This window comes from Trachinotus anak, unplaced genomic scaffold, assembly GCF_046630095.1.
Source record: "Trachinotus anak isolate AG129_WGS33_773 ecotype Australia unplaced genomic scaffold, CSIRO_AGI_Tana_v1 ptg000025l, whole genome shotgun sequence".
Classification (NCBI taxonomy): Eukaryota; Metazoa; Chordata; class Actinopteri; order Carangiformes; family Carangidae; genus Trachinotus; species Trachinotus anak.
In genome coordinates this window covers 20,026,380-20,043,688 of record NW_027273876.1, presented here as the reverse complement: position 1 = coordinate 20,043,688, position 17,309 = coordinate 20,026,380, and the positions used below count along the sequence as shown (strand labels likewise).

The 17,309-nt window shown below is 42.0% G+C and overlaps 1 protein-coding gene across 1 annotated transcript; it reads left to right on the top strand.

Moving 5' to 3' along the window:
• The first annotated feature begins 4,792 nt into the window (after positions 1–4,792).
• On the top strand, positions 4,793–15,468 carry naglu (N-acetylglucosaminidase, alpha). The gene is made up of 6 exons (XM_071461768.1): positions 4,793–5,307; positions 9,118–9,265; positions 9,506–9,652; positions 10,694–10,779; positions 11,882–12,138; positions 12,394–15,468. Exons 1-6 carry the CDS (start codon positions 4,895–4,897, stop codon positions 13,596–13,598), a joined length of 2,256 nt encoding a protein of 751 aa, XP_071317869.1. The 5' UTR covers positions 4,793–4,894; the 3' UTR covers positions 13,599–15,468.
• Positions 15,469–17,309: the final 1,841 nt, after the last annotated feature.

Here is a 17,309-nt window from a genome sequence, read left to right as displayed (position 1 = left end):
TTAAGACATCTAGTGTTGCTTTGTGGAAGAGGGACTGTGGCATTGACATTGAATGAATCTTCTATGTATGAATATATGTAGTGAAAACGGACCCTTAGGTGTACGTATGTATTATCAGTGGACTCCATTGGGAAATGCTCATACCTCACACTTTGTATTACTTCTTTTAGTCTACAGCCAGGATAATCAGGACAGCAGCTCATTAGGGCTGCAACTTACAAATATTTTCATTATTAATCTGGCAGTTACTGTTTTTAATTCTTGAATCAGCAGAATGTCAGAAAATAGTGGAAAATCACAGTTTTTTACAGTCAAGATTTCTGAAAGCGGTAACTTCAAATCACTCGTTTTTCCAAAATGCAAACATATTCAGTTTACTATGACATATGAGATGCTTGAACTATAAAATGTTTGCATTGTTTTACACACTTTTGCATGAAAAGGGACTTAATTAATCAATTATCAAAATATTTGTTGATTAATTTTCTGTTAATCTACTACTCGAGCCATGAAATAATCGTTGCAGCTCCACAGCTCATGAATCAGTGCTGATCATGTGCGTAGCATTGCTTCTGAAACCAGTATAAAAAGTACAATCAACCTCAGCAGGATTCTTTCAAATCTGCACCCTGATGATGATGATTATGATGATGATGATGATGATGATGATGATGATGATGATGATGACGACTCTTCATAGAAAGCTTTATATAATGATTCTCAGTTATCCTAAAGTAATACTGAAATAACCTTCAGTAAACATGCCCTTTCTGTGGAGATACAGAAGCTGTGTCCCAATTCAGGGGCCTCATCCCATCCTTCAGAGATTGTGTTCTACGAAGGTCTACAAATGTGCACCTTTTTGTCCACAAGAACTTTTAAGGCCTTTAGTGTTTTGCTGTTGAACTGAGCTGAAACCCAATACTTACATTTACCAGCATCTCAGACCAGAACTAATGCTTCGTCAGCCACACCTATGGCTTCTGTTCAGCCTCCTTTATCATTCTACTGTAGCTGTCACTAAACAGATGTAACATTATGTAGCATCAAGTGACTTACACATGGAGAAGAAAACCAGTTCTGAGTGAAGCTGGAGCCCTTAGCAGCTCATAGGGTTCTCCATCTTGGTAAAGACAGAGGAGTATTGGCTCTACAGTCAGACTGGGAAAGAAATTCAGCCTTGGACGTATCCACTGGGTCTGAGGCTGCACAAATGACACTGAAGCAGCAAAAAAGACACTGATGGAGCCAGTAAAATCAAAAAAACTTTCTGGATGTTTGATGGTCTACCAGCCTTCCGAGATTTGAGCCAGTACTCCCCTCTGGTCTTATCTCTTTCTTTCCTTTTTAGATTGGGAAGTTTTTTCTTCAGTGGAAGTTCTGGAAGGTCGCTTTCACCTGAGTGACACCTGCATGCTGCACTGTGTCAGTTCGCATGTGGGCAGTCCCTGTGTGTTTAAACGTGGGGAGGGCCAGTGGTTTAGCAAGAGAGACTCATATGCACAAACATCGACGCGTACATGCACACGTTCCAAGACTGGTCACCAAAACAGAGAACAGAGAAACTCAGATTACCACAAACACAGTGAGGGTGTGACTTCGTTCTACTTCACTCCACTATATCTTTACATAGAAAATAGTTTTTTCCTGCTATATTACTGTTTAAAATCTCATTTACAGAACCTTTGAAAGTGTAATTCTGAGGCTCTCTGTCACTGTTGTTTGCTGTGGTATCATTTTCAATACCAGCGTACTATGAATCATGGGATAGGTTGGGCATTGCCAATGAAAAGAAGGAGCCCTTGAAATGGGGCTGCCTAGTTGCGCTGTGATGCAATTGGTTTTCAAATGCAACCCCCAGAAGGATGCAGGCCCTGAATTGAGACACAGCTTGAGGCTCTGTAGATCTGTCTGTGCCTTGTGGATTGTTAAGGGACAGCTCTGTCCATACAGGACATGTTAAAGCCATCGTCATTAACACTGCACTACTACCAGCCTCAACCAAGGAATGTTAAATGTCTTCACCCAGAATGAAAGTAAACACAGTAAAACTCAGGAAAAGTCACTGTGAAATAAAGGTCGATGAGTCCAAATACACCAAATAACACACAATGACTCGAGCGGAGATGCTTTTCTAACTCTCGTGCTACTTTTGCCTCTTTTACGCTCATTGTTAGATTGTTTAATAAAAGTTGAAACACAAACTTTGATCGTGTACTAAATCAAGAAAAGCGAACAAGCACTTTCTTGCTCACACCAGCAGTTATTTGATGTTTTTGATAATGCAGAACTTCTCCTGTTTGTCCTTGAATCAACTTAATGTTTGTGCGTCTTCGCTGCTGGCTTCTGTACAGTCTGTGGCCTGTTTGGAGATTTCTTATTTACTTCCATATTGTGCTATGTTTTGCTGGAAGTTTGATGTTTTGGTTTGGAGACATGGAAATAAAAGTTTTTTTTTTATTAATTAAATTACATTGTGGTTTACTGTCATTGATTTGTCGTTGGTACAGAATTCATTATCATCTATATATAAATATCAAAATCAATGGCGCAAATATTTTGTTCATGTATTTATGGTTTTACAGGTAACCTTTGGTGATCCTCTTACTTTTCATTTAGTGCCACCATGAGGTTCACATTCTTAGTTTTGGGTGAATTCTTTAACAACTGTCGGATTGTCATGACATTTTGTTCACATTCATTTTTCCTTCAGGATGAACTGTAATAACATTGATCCTTTGACTTTGCACCTAGCATCATCATCAGGTCAACATTTTAATCAGTCCACTGCCTTGGTTAATGAGTAAATATCAAAAAAATACTTTATTGATCCCCAGGGGGAAATTAGGTAGAACTGATGAAGCTCCCATCAGCCTCAGCTTAGTTTAGTTTATCATTGAGCACATACAATGCTGTCTGCAAATGAGGATGTTTATTTCAGTAAGATTTCAAAGCAGATTTACAATAATTTCATAATATGGGACTTTTATGTCCCATTTGATTTTACATATCAAAGTTACAAACTCATGGGTATTTTACTGTCTTATTCCAGTACTTTCAACAATGGCTCAACAATTATTCAAAATCGCAACATGGACAAGAGCAACATCTAAATCGCAGGAGGTGACATTTTTTGGATGAAGATAAAACGTTACAACATACCATAAATAAAGGACCATGGTGCTACAGAGAGACCTCCTCAGTATTTCTAAGATCAGGTGAATTCTTTGTCCATCACTTGAAGTCCCTTTGATGTAAAGAACATGACAGATATGAACGAACCATTTTTACACCACTGTACATCAGATTAGATAAATGAAGATGCTAGTGATATTCTATAGTTTTCTTATTGTCACCAAATCCAACGAAAAGACCAAAACCAACTCATTAACACACCATCTTCTAAAAAAGTCAACCTTTGCAAAAGGGTAGTGATTAATGGCTACATAAGAAATAATTTACTATAGCTTTATACATCAGTTATCATTATTATTATTATTATTGTTAAAAGTGAATCATTAATAAAGATCAGTGAGTTATGACTTTCAAATAAAACATTAATGTCTGCCAGCTCGAGTCTGCAGTTATGGTGCTCATGGGTTGTTTATCTGTTTGATGGAACAGCAAACTGCCACAAACTAAGGGACTAATGTCAGTTAATATAATTTGTTCTTAGTATATTTTAACCATTTTGACTTCCTGTATGGAAGCTTTGTAGATGAGAACTGCATAGTTGTTTTTCTCTTTTCCCCTGAATCTTCAATCGTGAGGAAATTTATTCAAGCTGACATTTCTGGACAGTTTTGTCTTTATCTTCATTGGCAGATTTTTTTTTTTCTTAATCAAATTTTTTTGTCCTGGACTAAAGCTTCCATCCTCAGCAATTTGAAAAATAAGTTACTGCAAACTCTTTTTTTTCCATCTGGTCATGTGTTCTATTCTCCTCTAGACAGGTTTCAGATCTGCTTTTTATCTGCAGACGTTTTTACTTGTCACGGTAGGAAACACAGGTATGTTAACAATGACTCTATTCTATTCAAGCCTCCTGAGCCAATGACAGTGTGACAGTGAGGCAGAAGTTAAATGGCTCAGTTTTGAATCATTGTAACAAGTTGTTGTTGAGTCTAAATGCACAAATACTGTAGCAAGACAGTTTATCAAAGGCACTGTTCTCCACAAACACAGAGCCAGTGGTGGAGTACTGCAGATTTTTCCAGGATGAAGGCCTAATCCTTCATACAGAACCCTATTTCACACAGACACATGACCTGTACAGAGACTCATCCCGGTCAAAGCCTTCACTGTAACTGTCTTGATCTTGACCCAGAATTATACTGGGAGCACCAGTGAGACTGGCTGTGGGCGCCACTGTTTTCCGAGCACCACGCTCTCCATTGACCCAGTGCCGTAAAGTCCGCTGCCAATAATCTGCATGTCTGGGGGGGGCTGCATGTGAAGGGAGGGCCTTTAATAGGAGCTGAATGATCATGTCGGCTGTGAACGGAAGAGTCTGCCTCTACATTAGATCCAGTGTCAGCGCATCAGGGTAGAAACTCGAGCCGTTTGTCCTGGTTCTGTTTTGAACTTTGTGTCCGTAACGAGCTTTAATGATTCAGCAGAAAGAAGTTTTTTCACTTCGTGTTTTTTTAATTCACGGTCACATGACTGCAGCTGGAATCAGGCCACTTCTGCAGGACCACCGTCACATGACGAGCTGCGCCCCTCGCGGAACAGATCTCTGCGGACGCTGATTGGCTGTGGGTGATGCTGAGGCAGCACCCCTCGCTCTGATTGGCCAGCAGCCTTTCCGTAAACCGGCGCTTCCTGATTCTCTGCAATTGGAGAAACACACTTGTTTTTAAACGTGTGCCACGCTGGGGAGGTCTGCCTCAGCATGTCCCCCGGAAGCGGCTGCAGCCTGGCCCTGGCCGTCCTGCTCGCCCTCTGTGTCACGGCTCATCGCAGGTTTCCCGCTCTGGACCACATCGGACCGACAGCCAGCGACAAGGCGCAGGGGAGAGCGGTGGCGGAGCTGCTCAGACGCCTGCTCGGGAACAGGTCCACGGAGTTCATCGTGTCCGTCAGCAGGAGCCTGTCCAACGACAGCCTGGATGTTTGCGAGCTCAGGTCCACGAAGAACAACAGGATAGTGGCTACGGGCAGCACCGGAGTGGCCCTGGCTTCTGGCATTTACAACTACTTGAAATATTTCTGCAACTGCCATGTTTCCTGGTCCGGTGATCAGCTGGAGCTGCCCCGTCCTCTGCCAAAGCTCACCGGCGTCCTGCGCATCAACAGCCCGCACAGGTCAGTGGCCCGCGGGGGGAAGCCCCTCTCAGCCGGACGCGCATCCTCACTCAGGAGTGAGTGGCAGCTAAACGCCTGCAGCTGCTCAGTTCATCACAAGACCTCTAATGTATTTAGGCCCTGTTAAAATGTCTTAAATCAGACTCCATAAGGAGAGCATTAAAACCAGTCGCTAGACAACTGCAGTATTGTTTTTGTGCATTACTTATTTTGTTAGGAAACTGATTTCACTTTTACTCAAGCACAGTTTATTTGCAGTATGTGCTGCCTTTGTTTTTATTCCTAGTTAACTTTACTAGTTACTTCTCAGGTCAAGATTTTACATGGATTCATCTCACCAACACTATATAAAGTAGTTAAAACCAAATATAACATTACAGTGCTTCACTAATGATTTAATTATACACTAATAATTTTATATTTTTTACTTTGGGCTGTTGCTGCTTATACTTAGGTAAAAGTTCTCAATATATCTTCCACTGTTGTTTTTAAATGGAAGAGTTGGGGTGAAGGAAGTGAAGCTAATTAACCATAAAAACAATACATACATGAGATATCAAAACATAATGAAATACCAGACTCTGTGTTCTGTGCTCTACCTGGTCCACTGGTGTAACTACAGGTGTCCTTCTTTTTCTATTGCCTGTGTGCTCGACCTTGCAGAAGACACTGATGGTGCAAATTTTACTGACACCAGCAAAACAGCGTCTGTGAAAATGTAGTTTTCCCACCAAATCAGTTTCTCACTTCTGCAGTGGACGTACCAGGTTGTGTCTGCTCTTCACATGAACCAAACCTGAACCTCAGCAGATAGCGGAACCACTCCTGTTAAAATCACAGTCACTGAATGATTAGCAGTCCTGAGAGTTGTAGAGCTGCAGACATAGTTCAAGTATTTAATCAGCAGCTAAGAACATCCCAGGTTTGTGTGCTGCCCTGCAGATAAGACACAAACTACTTTCATGACATAACAATCAAACTTTATCAGTAACAGTACTACGGTTTGTCTGTGTGTTTGAATTCTATGATTGCAGTGGGGGGGGGGGGGGGGGGGGGGGGCATGTAAACCCCAGCCCCCTCCTCTGCAACACAGCACAACAAAACCCATGGGTGCATGACAAATGGAGCGTTGTCACACATTACTTTTCATTGTTTACTGTGAGCACTATGGACACTTGTACCATGGTCGGGCCCTTTAAAGGACCCTTCCTTTCAATTATCTGTTGTGCATTAGACCCGCATCAGCTCACCCCAGTTATGTCATGTGCACAGTAGTTAGATTGAAAAAGCCATGGCACACATGGCACAGTTTGCTTTTCCCATGACTATAACTTAGTGGTGGAGGGCAACTCTTAGAAGCCAGTTTGAGGTGTCAGTTATTTATAATTATTTAGAACCAGAATACAAAAAGGCCAAAATACTGTAAATGCCTTTTGCAAAGAATAGCCTGTCCAATTTCTGTGGATCAGATACGATGAAACAGCAAAACCGCAGAGCAACCATTGTAAAAAAGTTAGCACGGAGCCCTGTCAGGTATGTGTGGTGGTAGTCTGATAATTAATCCAGCACAAACTTGCAGCACATACAGATGGAGTGAATCTAAGAGTCCTTCTGAAACAATGGACATGAATGATGCTATTGGAAAACAGCTCCAGTCTCTGCTTCTCGTGTTGCAGGAATGTGAATGACAGGAAATATTTCAAATATCCATAAGGTAGTTCACAATACTTACCCATGGCTCCCGATGAATTAAAATCCCACTCTGTCTATCAGCTCAGAAATAATTAGTAGTGATAGAGACAGACAGGAAAGGGGGGGAGGGAAAAGTTGACTTTCTGCACTCTGTCTGGACATCTTCACCTCTCTGCACTCCTTCCAGGCTGAAGAAATATCAGACTTCTTCCTGTTCACTGATAGTGAACGTATCTATGGCAATTTTCAAAATATATACCATTAATTGACAATGACACACTAAAGGGTCAATACAGAATCCTAGACTTTCCTGACTCAGTATTCTGCCTCTGACCTCCTCAATTTACTGCAGATCTTACACCCTGAGTAACAGAAGGAAAAGATGTTCAAATGAAAACTAAAAAGCAAAACGGAATGAAAAGACTTGTAGGTTATGCTGGATTGTTAACTGTAAATGTTTAAATTGAATAAATATGTCTGTGAAAGTTTTCCTTGCGAAACGAGTTGTTCAAAGCTGCTACAAAATGCATGTACTTATTCCAAAGAGCACCATAACTCCAGACTGTCACATGTTGATGAAGGTGATAAGTAAGACAACTTGTACTGATCTGAGATGATAAATCACGATGTAATCTGCCCATTCACTCGCTACCACTTCCTCTCAATGCTCAGGAAGAAAAGAGTGTTCCGCACAATGCACAAAGTCAAAAAAAATGCCCCAGCCCCCCTCGGCTTGACAAGCCCCGACCTTTGTCAAAGTGACACGGTGACACCCACAAAAATGACAGAAACAACAGATGCAATGGCTGGAAGTCAACCTAGCCCTCGGAGACAACAGCCTGCTGCCACCACAGCTTCGCAGTAAATTACAAGATGAGCGCAAACAGGCGGCACATCCTTGTTTGGGGAGGCTCTGATTCCCTCGCTTATCCTGACGACACGTGACTGGTGTGTTCACAGTACAACAGGACACACACAACAACATTAAACACAACACACTGATGATAAAACCTTATACATGAGAGCATTTTAAAACACACGAAGTACCAGACATGTAAAAAATAAGATAAGGACGATATACTTTATTTAATCTAATTTTCCGTCTGTGTTTTATTTATTTTATTTATCTTAAGCTGAATTTAACATTTTAACCTTATCTCTAGTGTTTCCTCATTATGACGCTCTTTGTGGGAACTGTTGGGTTTTTCTCTATAACAAAGTAAGGTCTTGACCTGACCCTGTAAAGTGCCTTGAGATAATGTATATTATGATTTGGCACTATACAAATAAAATTGAATTTAAAAAAATGAATTAATGGCCTTTCCTCGATTTGTCTGCTTCCAGTCTTTATTAACCCATTGTGTAGGGCTTGGAGGGGGGGTTCTTTTGCTTCTGTTTTATTATTCAGCATTATTCAGCATGTAAAGCACTTTGTGCTACATTTTATTGTCTGAAAAGCGCTATACAAATAAAGTTTGATTGATTGATTTAGTGCAGGAGGTCTGCAAGTCAGAGGTTAAATAACCTCAATAATAAAAATACATAAGCCATAAATAAATAAAAGGGGGTATGACCTACCAATACGCTGCTTAAAAAAACAATAAAAGATTTTCACTACTGGCTACTGACTATCATTATTATTGATAAATGCACTGTTACTGATGACAAAAACTTTATATGTTTGTGATGTGTCATATGCTTATAGCAGTGACTAATTGATTGAGTCTACCATATTAATGTGCTGAATAGGTCACAGAATTATAAATTGTGAATTAGATTATAGAGCTCATGGAATAAATTCTGATCCAGAATAATCTTAGATGTTTCTAGAAAAACCTCCAAAACAGCACCGAGTGTTGGTCGTGACTTTTGTGGTTTCAGCAGAGATTTAGATGTAGATGTTATCTGTGACCTAACTCTGTGATAATACACAGTGACAAAATCTAAAGAAGAATCCTGCAGTAAAGGCATTTCATGGTATAGTTGACTTTTCACAGCTGCTTGTGATTAGCAGCCTTGTTAGGCTGTGTGCCTCTAACTTCATTTTTTAGTTTGAATGCATATTTCATCTTTAAGACTCATCACTAATGAAGAGTGTGTTTGTGTGTTTGTGTCCAGGTTCCGGTATTACCAGAACGTCTGCACGTTCAGCTACTCCGCTGTGTGGTGGGACTGGCCAAGATGGGAAAGAGAGATCGACTGGATGGCGCTCAACGGAATCAACCTGCCGCTGGCGTTCACCGGCCAAGAGGCCCTGTGGCAAGAGGTGAGCGCAAACCTGTCAGCCTGAAACTGATTACAGCCCTAACAAAGTCTGCATTGAACCACAGTTAAACAGATCTTCATATCTGTGTTTGCTCCATTATTGGCCTATTTAAAGCTGGATTTAAATAAACACATTATATTTTTATAATAGATACTATAATAGAAGCAAATACATGATCCGTACCTTGACATGCGCAGCAGCACGTGAACATCGACTCAGGAACTTGTTCTGTACCTGCAGGTTTACCGTGCCATTGGGTTGAACCAGACGGAGATCGAAGAGTTCTTCTCTGGTCCGGCGTTCCTGGCCTGGAACCGGATGGGAAACATGTTTGAGTTCGGCGGGCCTCTGCCACAGTCCTGGCACGTGAACCAGCTCTACCTCCAAGTACTGAAACCTCCATGCTCATCAACACAGTTTAAAGCAACGGTGCTCAGAATGAGAGCATTTCTGTCTTTGGCTCCCCCTAATGGTCGTGTTAAACGCTGAGGATGAGAACAAACGTAGACTGTGTAAAAATAATTTTTACAGATATCAAATTTCTTTAATTTAATTCCAGTTTATTATAAGCTGGTACAAAGATATTCTTTACTGTTCACAAAGGAAAATTCATTTTTCCGAGGCCGGTATTGTACTACCAGACAATATAACAGTTAAAATAAACACAGGTGTTCCTGCGTGGGGGGTGTTCATACAAACAGGTTCGGTCCACAACAGGTTTTCCCTGTTTTGGCTGCCACTCCTTTTGCTTATGATAACATTGTACTCACCAAAGTAAAAGCCAGAACCTCCAGACAGTGGTAGAATGTATTTAAATACATTGACTCAAGTACTGAAATTAAATACAGATGTGAAGTACTTATGCTTTGCTTGAGTATTTTCTTTTAATACTTCTGTCCACTTGTACTCCATCACAGCATTGGGATAAAAAATGCAATATTGAAAATACTCAGATTCATGACTGTGGTGAGATGTGCATAAATGAGTGAACTTATAGTAGAAACTGGACAAAGAAGCTGTATTTAAAGTGGATTGGATTTGCAGCTGATACCAGTGGAACCTTAACATAAAGTGGTTAAAATGATCTCCTGCTCAGCCAGCTGCAACATTAAACTGAACTTGATCAGTGTGTGTGTGGTCTGGTAAAACAAAAAAAAAATATGTCAGTATGTCATCCTCCTCTGTCCCCAGGCCAGACAGTTCACCTGAAACACTGTGTAAGGACAGCAGCAAGCAGGAAGTGTTTCTTCTCACCACAAACAGCCAAAACTGCAATAATAGGGAACAAAGTTGTCATTAAGCAGAAAGGGCCTTTTTCACTATTAATCACTATTTTTGTAGCTGAAATCACATGTTTATGTAAAATGTTCATGTTGAAACGTTGTTGGAATGAATCCACTCACATGACATTTATCCTCTTTTTTGCAGTTTAAAATCTTGGAGCGCATGAGATCGTTGGGTATGATTCCTGTGCTGCCGGCCTTCTCCGGGAACATCCCCAAGGGAATCCTCAGGTGACACAACATTTCAGTGATACATTGTTCTGCTTTATACACAAGGTATTAAAACCTTACCAGCACTTGATTTTGGATGCCAATACCAATAATTATATTTAAAGAAAAATTAAGATTTAATGTGCATACTAGTTTTTGAACAGCAACATAATTATCAACAAGTAACAGTGTGTAAGCATTATCAGCAAAATGTACTTAAAGTATCAAAAGCAAAAGTACTCACAGAAATGGCCTCTTTGACTGTTATACTATTATATATTGTATTATTGGGTTATTACCGATGCACTAATTGTGTTTGGTAGAAACTGATCTACTTTGAACTACTATATATTTGTTGTTAGATAGTTTAAAGTTCCCATATTGTATAAAGGTAGGTGTCCATGTGTTTGTGATTATAAAGCAGGTCTAGGTTCTATATTAATACTGTGAAAGTATCAAAGCCTCAGTCCACAGAGAAATGCACACAGCCACAGAGCCTCTCTTCTGATTGGCTGACTGACCTGTTGTTACTAGAGCTCCAGAGAGAAGCCAGAGAGGGGAGATGTAAAACTACACTGAGATGGTTTTTAGTTCTTAAAACCACAAATATATCTTCCTATATCGTCCAACACTTCATACACTTCTTAACACTTAGATTGTTTCATATATTTTAAAAGAATTTCACTTGAAGGGAATAAGCTAAATGAATAAATGGCCCCATCAGCATTCTAAAAGTGTCAGCATGATTCAAACTTCATGCCTCAAGTGCTTTGTTTGTGTTTTATTTCTTGGAGAAACACTCCCACTGTCTGCATGAGTGCGAAGGTGTGGTGGCATTTAAGCTTCTTCACACAACTACTGCATCACCATCAGTGACTCTGAGAGGAGACTGTGCACTGTTGACCCCTATGAACAATTATTGCCTCTCGCCCCTCCCTCCCTCCCTCTCTCTCTGACATGAGGCTTTTCAATCTGATATAAACACTTTCCCCTTCAGGTGTGGTCAGACTTTGTTTTTAAGGAAGTTTATACGAAAACTTCCAGACCCCTCGGTGTCTCAGTGCACTCATGTCTTTTCAGAATCAAAACCCTGTGAATCACTGAACTGTTTCCTGTGTTTCAGGTTGTACCCTAAAGCAAACGTAACCAGACTGGGGCCTTGGGCTCATTTCAACTGCAGCTTCTCCTGCTCCTATATCTTAGACCCTCGGGATCCACTCTTCCTCCAGATTGGTTCCATGTATCTGTCCCAGGTGGTGAAGCAGTTTGGGACGGATCACATCTACAACACTGACACCTTCAATGAGATGACCCCTCCTTCCTCTGACACGGCCTACCTGTCTGCCGTCAGTCGCTCTGTCTTTGCCTCCATGACTGCAGGTGAGTGTCTGCATGACAAGCATCCTGTTCAGTGTGAGATTCAAACCTGACAGTGCCTGTCAGCTGCCTGAATGCTGATATTTTGGGATACAAGTACAGTAATTGCCCTAGTTTGATGACCCGTGGATGCCCTGTTGTCCAACTCTCTTACACAGACGGCCCCCCCTCAAACTCCCCGCTGATTTTCAGCCATGTTTGAGAATGAGAACTGTTCCCTTCTTGTCCCTCATCCAAACCTAATTTTTTTCTCCCCAGTTGATCCTCAGGCAATTTGGCTGATGCAAGGCTGGTTGTTCTTCAGTGATGCAGCGTTCTGGAAGCCAAACCAGATCCAGGCCCTTCTACACGGGGTGCCCCTTGGACGAATGATTGTGCTAGACCTGTTCGCAGAGACGGAGCCAATTTTCTCCTACACTGAGTCTTTCTATGGACAGCCGTTTATCTGGTGCATGCTGAACAACTTTGGTGGTAACAGTGGTTTCTTTGGCACAGTGGAGAGCATCAACTCGGGGCCCTTCAAAGCCTTGCATTTCCCAAACTCCACCATGGTGGGCATAGGCATGACGCCGGAGGGCATCGAGCAGAATCCAGTGATGTATGAGCTGATGAGCGAGCTGGCTTGGCGCAAAGAGCCTGTCAACTTATCCAAGTGGGCGTCGCTGTACTCAATACGCCGCTACGGCAGCACCCAAGAGAACCTGACGGCCGCATGGGGGCTCCTGTTCGCCAGCGTCTATAACTGCACCGTGCCACATTACCGAAACCACAACCACAGCCCGCTGGTGCGCAGGCCTTCCCTGCACATGAATGGCGGCCGCTGGTATGAACCGGCTGATTTGTATAAAGCCTGGAAACTGTTTATAGATGCGGCTCCTTCTCTCATGTCCAAGGAGACCTTCCGGTACGACCTTGTGGATGTGACTCGGCAGGTCCTGCAAGTCCTAACGACAACCTTTTACCAGGATATCGCAGATGCCTTCCAGCAACAAAAGCTGCCAGATTTGCTGGTTGCAGGCGGCGTGCTGGTCTATGACATCCTGCCCGAGCTCAATCGTTTGCTGAATAGCGACCGCAACTTCCTGTTGGGGACTTGGCTGGAGCGGGCGAGATCCTTAGCCCTGGATGAGAAAGAGGCACAGCTGTATGAAATGAATGCCAGAAACCAGATCACACTGTGGGGCCCCAGTGGTGAGATCCTGGACTACGCCAGTAAAGAGTGGGGCGGCCTCATGGAGGACTATTACGCCCAGCGCTGGGGACTGTTTGTCAACATGCTAGTGGAGTGTCTGGACAGTGGACGGCCATTCAAGCAGGACGCCTTCAACCAGGCAGCTCTTCAGATAGAAAAGGGATTTGTTTACAACGGTAGGAAGTACCCGACCAAGCCTCAGGGAGACACGTATGAGATCGCCCACAGGATCTTCCTCAAGTACTACCCACAGGCCTTAAAGAGACTATAGTGAGCGGAGACCACACTGTGGGGAAAAAACTTGTCTCAAGTCGCAGCGAGAAGAATGTCCTCCTCCACCTCCAGTTTTGCATGGTGATCCCAAAACATTTTGATGTAGGAAACCTAACAGTCTGAACCTACAGGACTTTACAACAACTGCTTTGCACATGTAGTAAAATCATCACTGCACATTCACACCAACCAGGCCTTATAGAAGAGGAGGGGCGCTGATGGCGTCCAGATGACTGTGTGAAGGTGCTGATTTGGGTGTGGTTTGTGAGTCTGCTGATAATGTTTTTGGTTCAACTAATCTTTAAGAAATAATTCAGCATTTTTGGAAAGATGCATCTTTGCTTTCACAGAGTGAGGTTTTTAGATGGAGTCAGGATGTGGTTAGCCTAGCTTAGCATACAGACTGGAAGCAGAGGGCGACAGCTTGCCTGACTCTGTCCAAAGTGAAGGCCAGACTGAAGCTGTGTATGTTGTGTGTTTAACCTGTATACAGAAATGTCAAAATGACAGTTTGTGGTTTTTGGAGGAGTTAGATGCTTGAACAGTTTCTTATCCTCTGTCATGTGCTTCTGTACAGCGTCTCCAACTGTAGCACAGATTACCAGATACAGGCGATGAGCACAGGTTTAGCTTTTGGTCCCTCCACAGACACAGTGGTACCAAACCTAGCGACCTCAGCAATGTCAGGAAGCTGCACACAGTCACTGTGTTTGGCTGTTTTTCACAAAAAGATTGAGTCTGAGTATGAAACCCAACACGGAAACCATAAACTGCCATTTTTACATTTCATGTTACCCATTAGCCAAAACACCTGCTTATCCATGAAGGTGACAGGGAGGTCTGGAGCTAATCCCAGATGCCACAGTCAATCACAGGGCTGAGACATAGACACAGGCAATCATTCACGCCTACAGGCAATTTAGAGTCCCCAGTTAACCTGCATATCCACACAGGCACAGAACATGCTAACTCAGCCGCCGGCTGGTTCCAGCACCCTGCACCACCGTCCCAACGTCATTCACCTTGTCAAGTCAGTGAGCTTTACAGGTGTTAGGTGTGACTTTTTTTCCCCTGTGCTTGGACTCCTAATGCTAAGCTAGGCTAACCATGTCCTGACTCCAGCTCTTAACACAGAGACATGAAACTGATATCATCTTCCCATCTCACTCTCAGAAACGTAGGAGATAAGCCCATTTCCTAAAATGTTGAGCTGTTCCTTTAAATCACAGGTGCTGCGCTGAAACGTTTGCCCTCCCGGGAACATTTAGTCAATAATGAGATGACACTGAAAACTGACAGTCGGTATGAAGTGAATTTGAAACTTGTGCCTTATTCTGAGCAGATTGTTTGTTTCATAGACACTAAGCAGCATCAGAACACGTAGGCTGGTAACAGTTACCAAACAATTTTCTACTTAATTTACAATTCCATGCTCATGTGGTCAGCGAGTGTCTGGAAAGGGATTCGTTTAATGCTGAGAAACTGCTCTGACAAACTGGCACATGATGCACCTTAGCAGATAACCTCATATCTTCAGTCCTTAGGTGGCTTTTCCTGTTAAAGATCTATTTTTATATGAAAATTCATAGGTCACTTCGCTTTTGTTTTGGGTCACTTAAGTGTAGCTTTTTTTCTTTCTGATAAATGTAGTTTTAGTTGATGATTTAAATATTTTAGGAGAATAGTGATGATTTTTAGTATTTTATCAGTCACTATGGGAACAGCATTCCATGTTGCACAATATTAGTCTCTTTATTGTATAAATGCTATTTTTGTATTTTGATGAATTAAACAGTTGTGATTCTTCTACTCAGGCATGTCATAAAAGTCTTAAGGCTGTGTGACTAATACATTTCATTCTCCACCTCTGTGTTGTGTGTGTGTCTGTCAGTGATGACATCATCTCTGCACATGAACCTGACCACTGTACAGTACATATCCATCTCTCCACTTACTCCTGTGCAGGATGAGGCAGGAGCCTATCCCAGCATGCTTTGGGCACACCTCGACAGGTGACCAGTCTCTAACACAGCTGACACACACATAGGCAGACAACCATTCATAGTCATAACACAGAGTTTCCAATTCACTGAAGTTGCACGTTTGGACTGTGAAAGGAAACTGGAGGAAACGCACACACACGCACACACACACACACACACACACACACACACACCAATTAGGATATATAGTGGTGGAAGAAGCACTCAGATCCAAGCTTTGGAGATATTACATTTTGGATATCTCAATACAGTTCAATTCAATTCAATTCAATTCAATTCAATTTTATTTGTATAGCGCCAAATCATAATATACATTATCTCAAGGCACTTTACAGGGTAAGGTTGAGACCTTACTTTGTTACAGAGAAAAACCCAACAGTTCCCACAAAGAGCAAGCGCTTGGCGACAGGGGGGAGGAAAAACTCCCTTTTAACAGGAAGAAACCTCCAACAGAACCGGGCTCGGGGTGGGCGGCCGTCTGCCTCGACCGGTTGGGTTTAGGGGAAGATAGAAAGAGGGGGAGGGGGAGGAGAGGGGAGAGAAGAGAGAGAGAGAGAGACCAGGAACAGCTGTGTAGGTAATGGTGTTATCAATAATGATGACAGGTAACAGTGGTTAATAGTAAAGATGAGTAGTGGTGGATCTGGATCCTGCTGCTCCCGAGGCAGAGATACCTGCAGAATGAGGACAGAGAGAGGGAGAGAGAGGAGAAGCACAAACTACGGGAGAGAAAAGGAAACAAAGTTAATGGCATGAGGTCATCGAGAGAGAGAGGGGGAGAGAGACAGAAATAGGGAGAGAGCGCCCAGTGAATCATGGGAATCCCCCAGCAGTCTAGCTCTATAGCAGCATAACTAAGGGATGGGTCAGGACATACCCGAGCCAGCCCTAACTATAAGCTTTACTAAACAGGACAGTTTTAAGCCTGATCTTAAAGGTAGAGAGGGGGTCTGCCTCCCGAACCCACACTGGGAGCTGGTTCCACAGGAGAGGAGCCTGATAGCTGAAGGCTCTGCCCCCCATTCTACTCTTACAAACTCTGGGAACCACAAGTTGACCTGCATTTAGAGAGCGAAGTGTCCTATTGGGAAAATAGGGAACTATAAGCTCTCCAAGGTACGATGGTGCCTGACCATTAATGGCTTTGTAGGTGAGGAGGAGGATTTTAAATTCAGTTTAAGTTCAGACCAAATATGGTGCATTATGATATTATAGCACAGGGTGGATCAGAATATAATTATATGGTTGTATATTATGTTTCAGTTTTTCTTTAAATAATATAGAATTGTATTATTATAATTCATGTTTCAGATGTTTTTTATAATATATAATTATGTTATTTCAGTTAATGTTCATGTGTTTTTATAATACATAATTATATCATTGTAGTTCAAAGTTTTATTCATCATATGCCAAGGTACAATAAACATTAAGCAAAGCAATGAAATGAGGGTCGCACTTGGCAGCAGGGCAGACTCAGCAAATGAATAATTGAAAAAATACATTTTAGATATGATTAATATTGTAAATGGCTGGAAATATGGTGAAATGTGATATTATCGAATATCAGCTCTCAATTATTTACTCAATTTACTCAATTAAAGGTAATGATGCCGCAAGTTGAGGTCCTTAATTTAAACGAATACTTAAGTAAAAGAACATAACTTTATCTAAACTTTAGATAAAATTCAACAGCACTGGAAAAG

What these genes read in the sequence shown, in the direction of transcription:
- naglu (XM_071461768.1), top strand. Translation starts at nt 4,895, where the DNA reads ATGTCCCCCGGAAGCGGCTGCAGCCTGGCCCTGGCCGTCCTGCTCGCC. An exon ending in CGCATCAACAGCCCGCACAG is followed by an intron (nt 5,308 to 9,117) that starts GTCAGTGGCCCG and finishes GTTTGTGTCCAG; the next exon opens with GTTCCGGTATTACCAGAACG. An exon ending in TGAACCAGCTCTACCTCCAA is followed by an intron (nt 9,653 to 10,693) that starts GTACTGAAACCT and finishes TCTTTTTTGCAG; the next exon opens with TTTAAAATCTTGGAGCGCAT.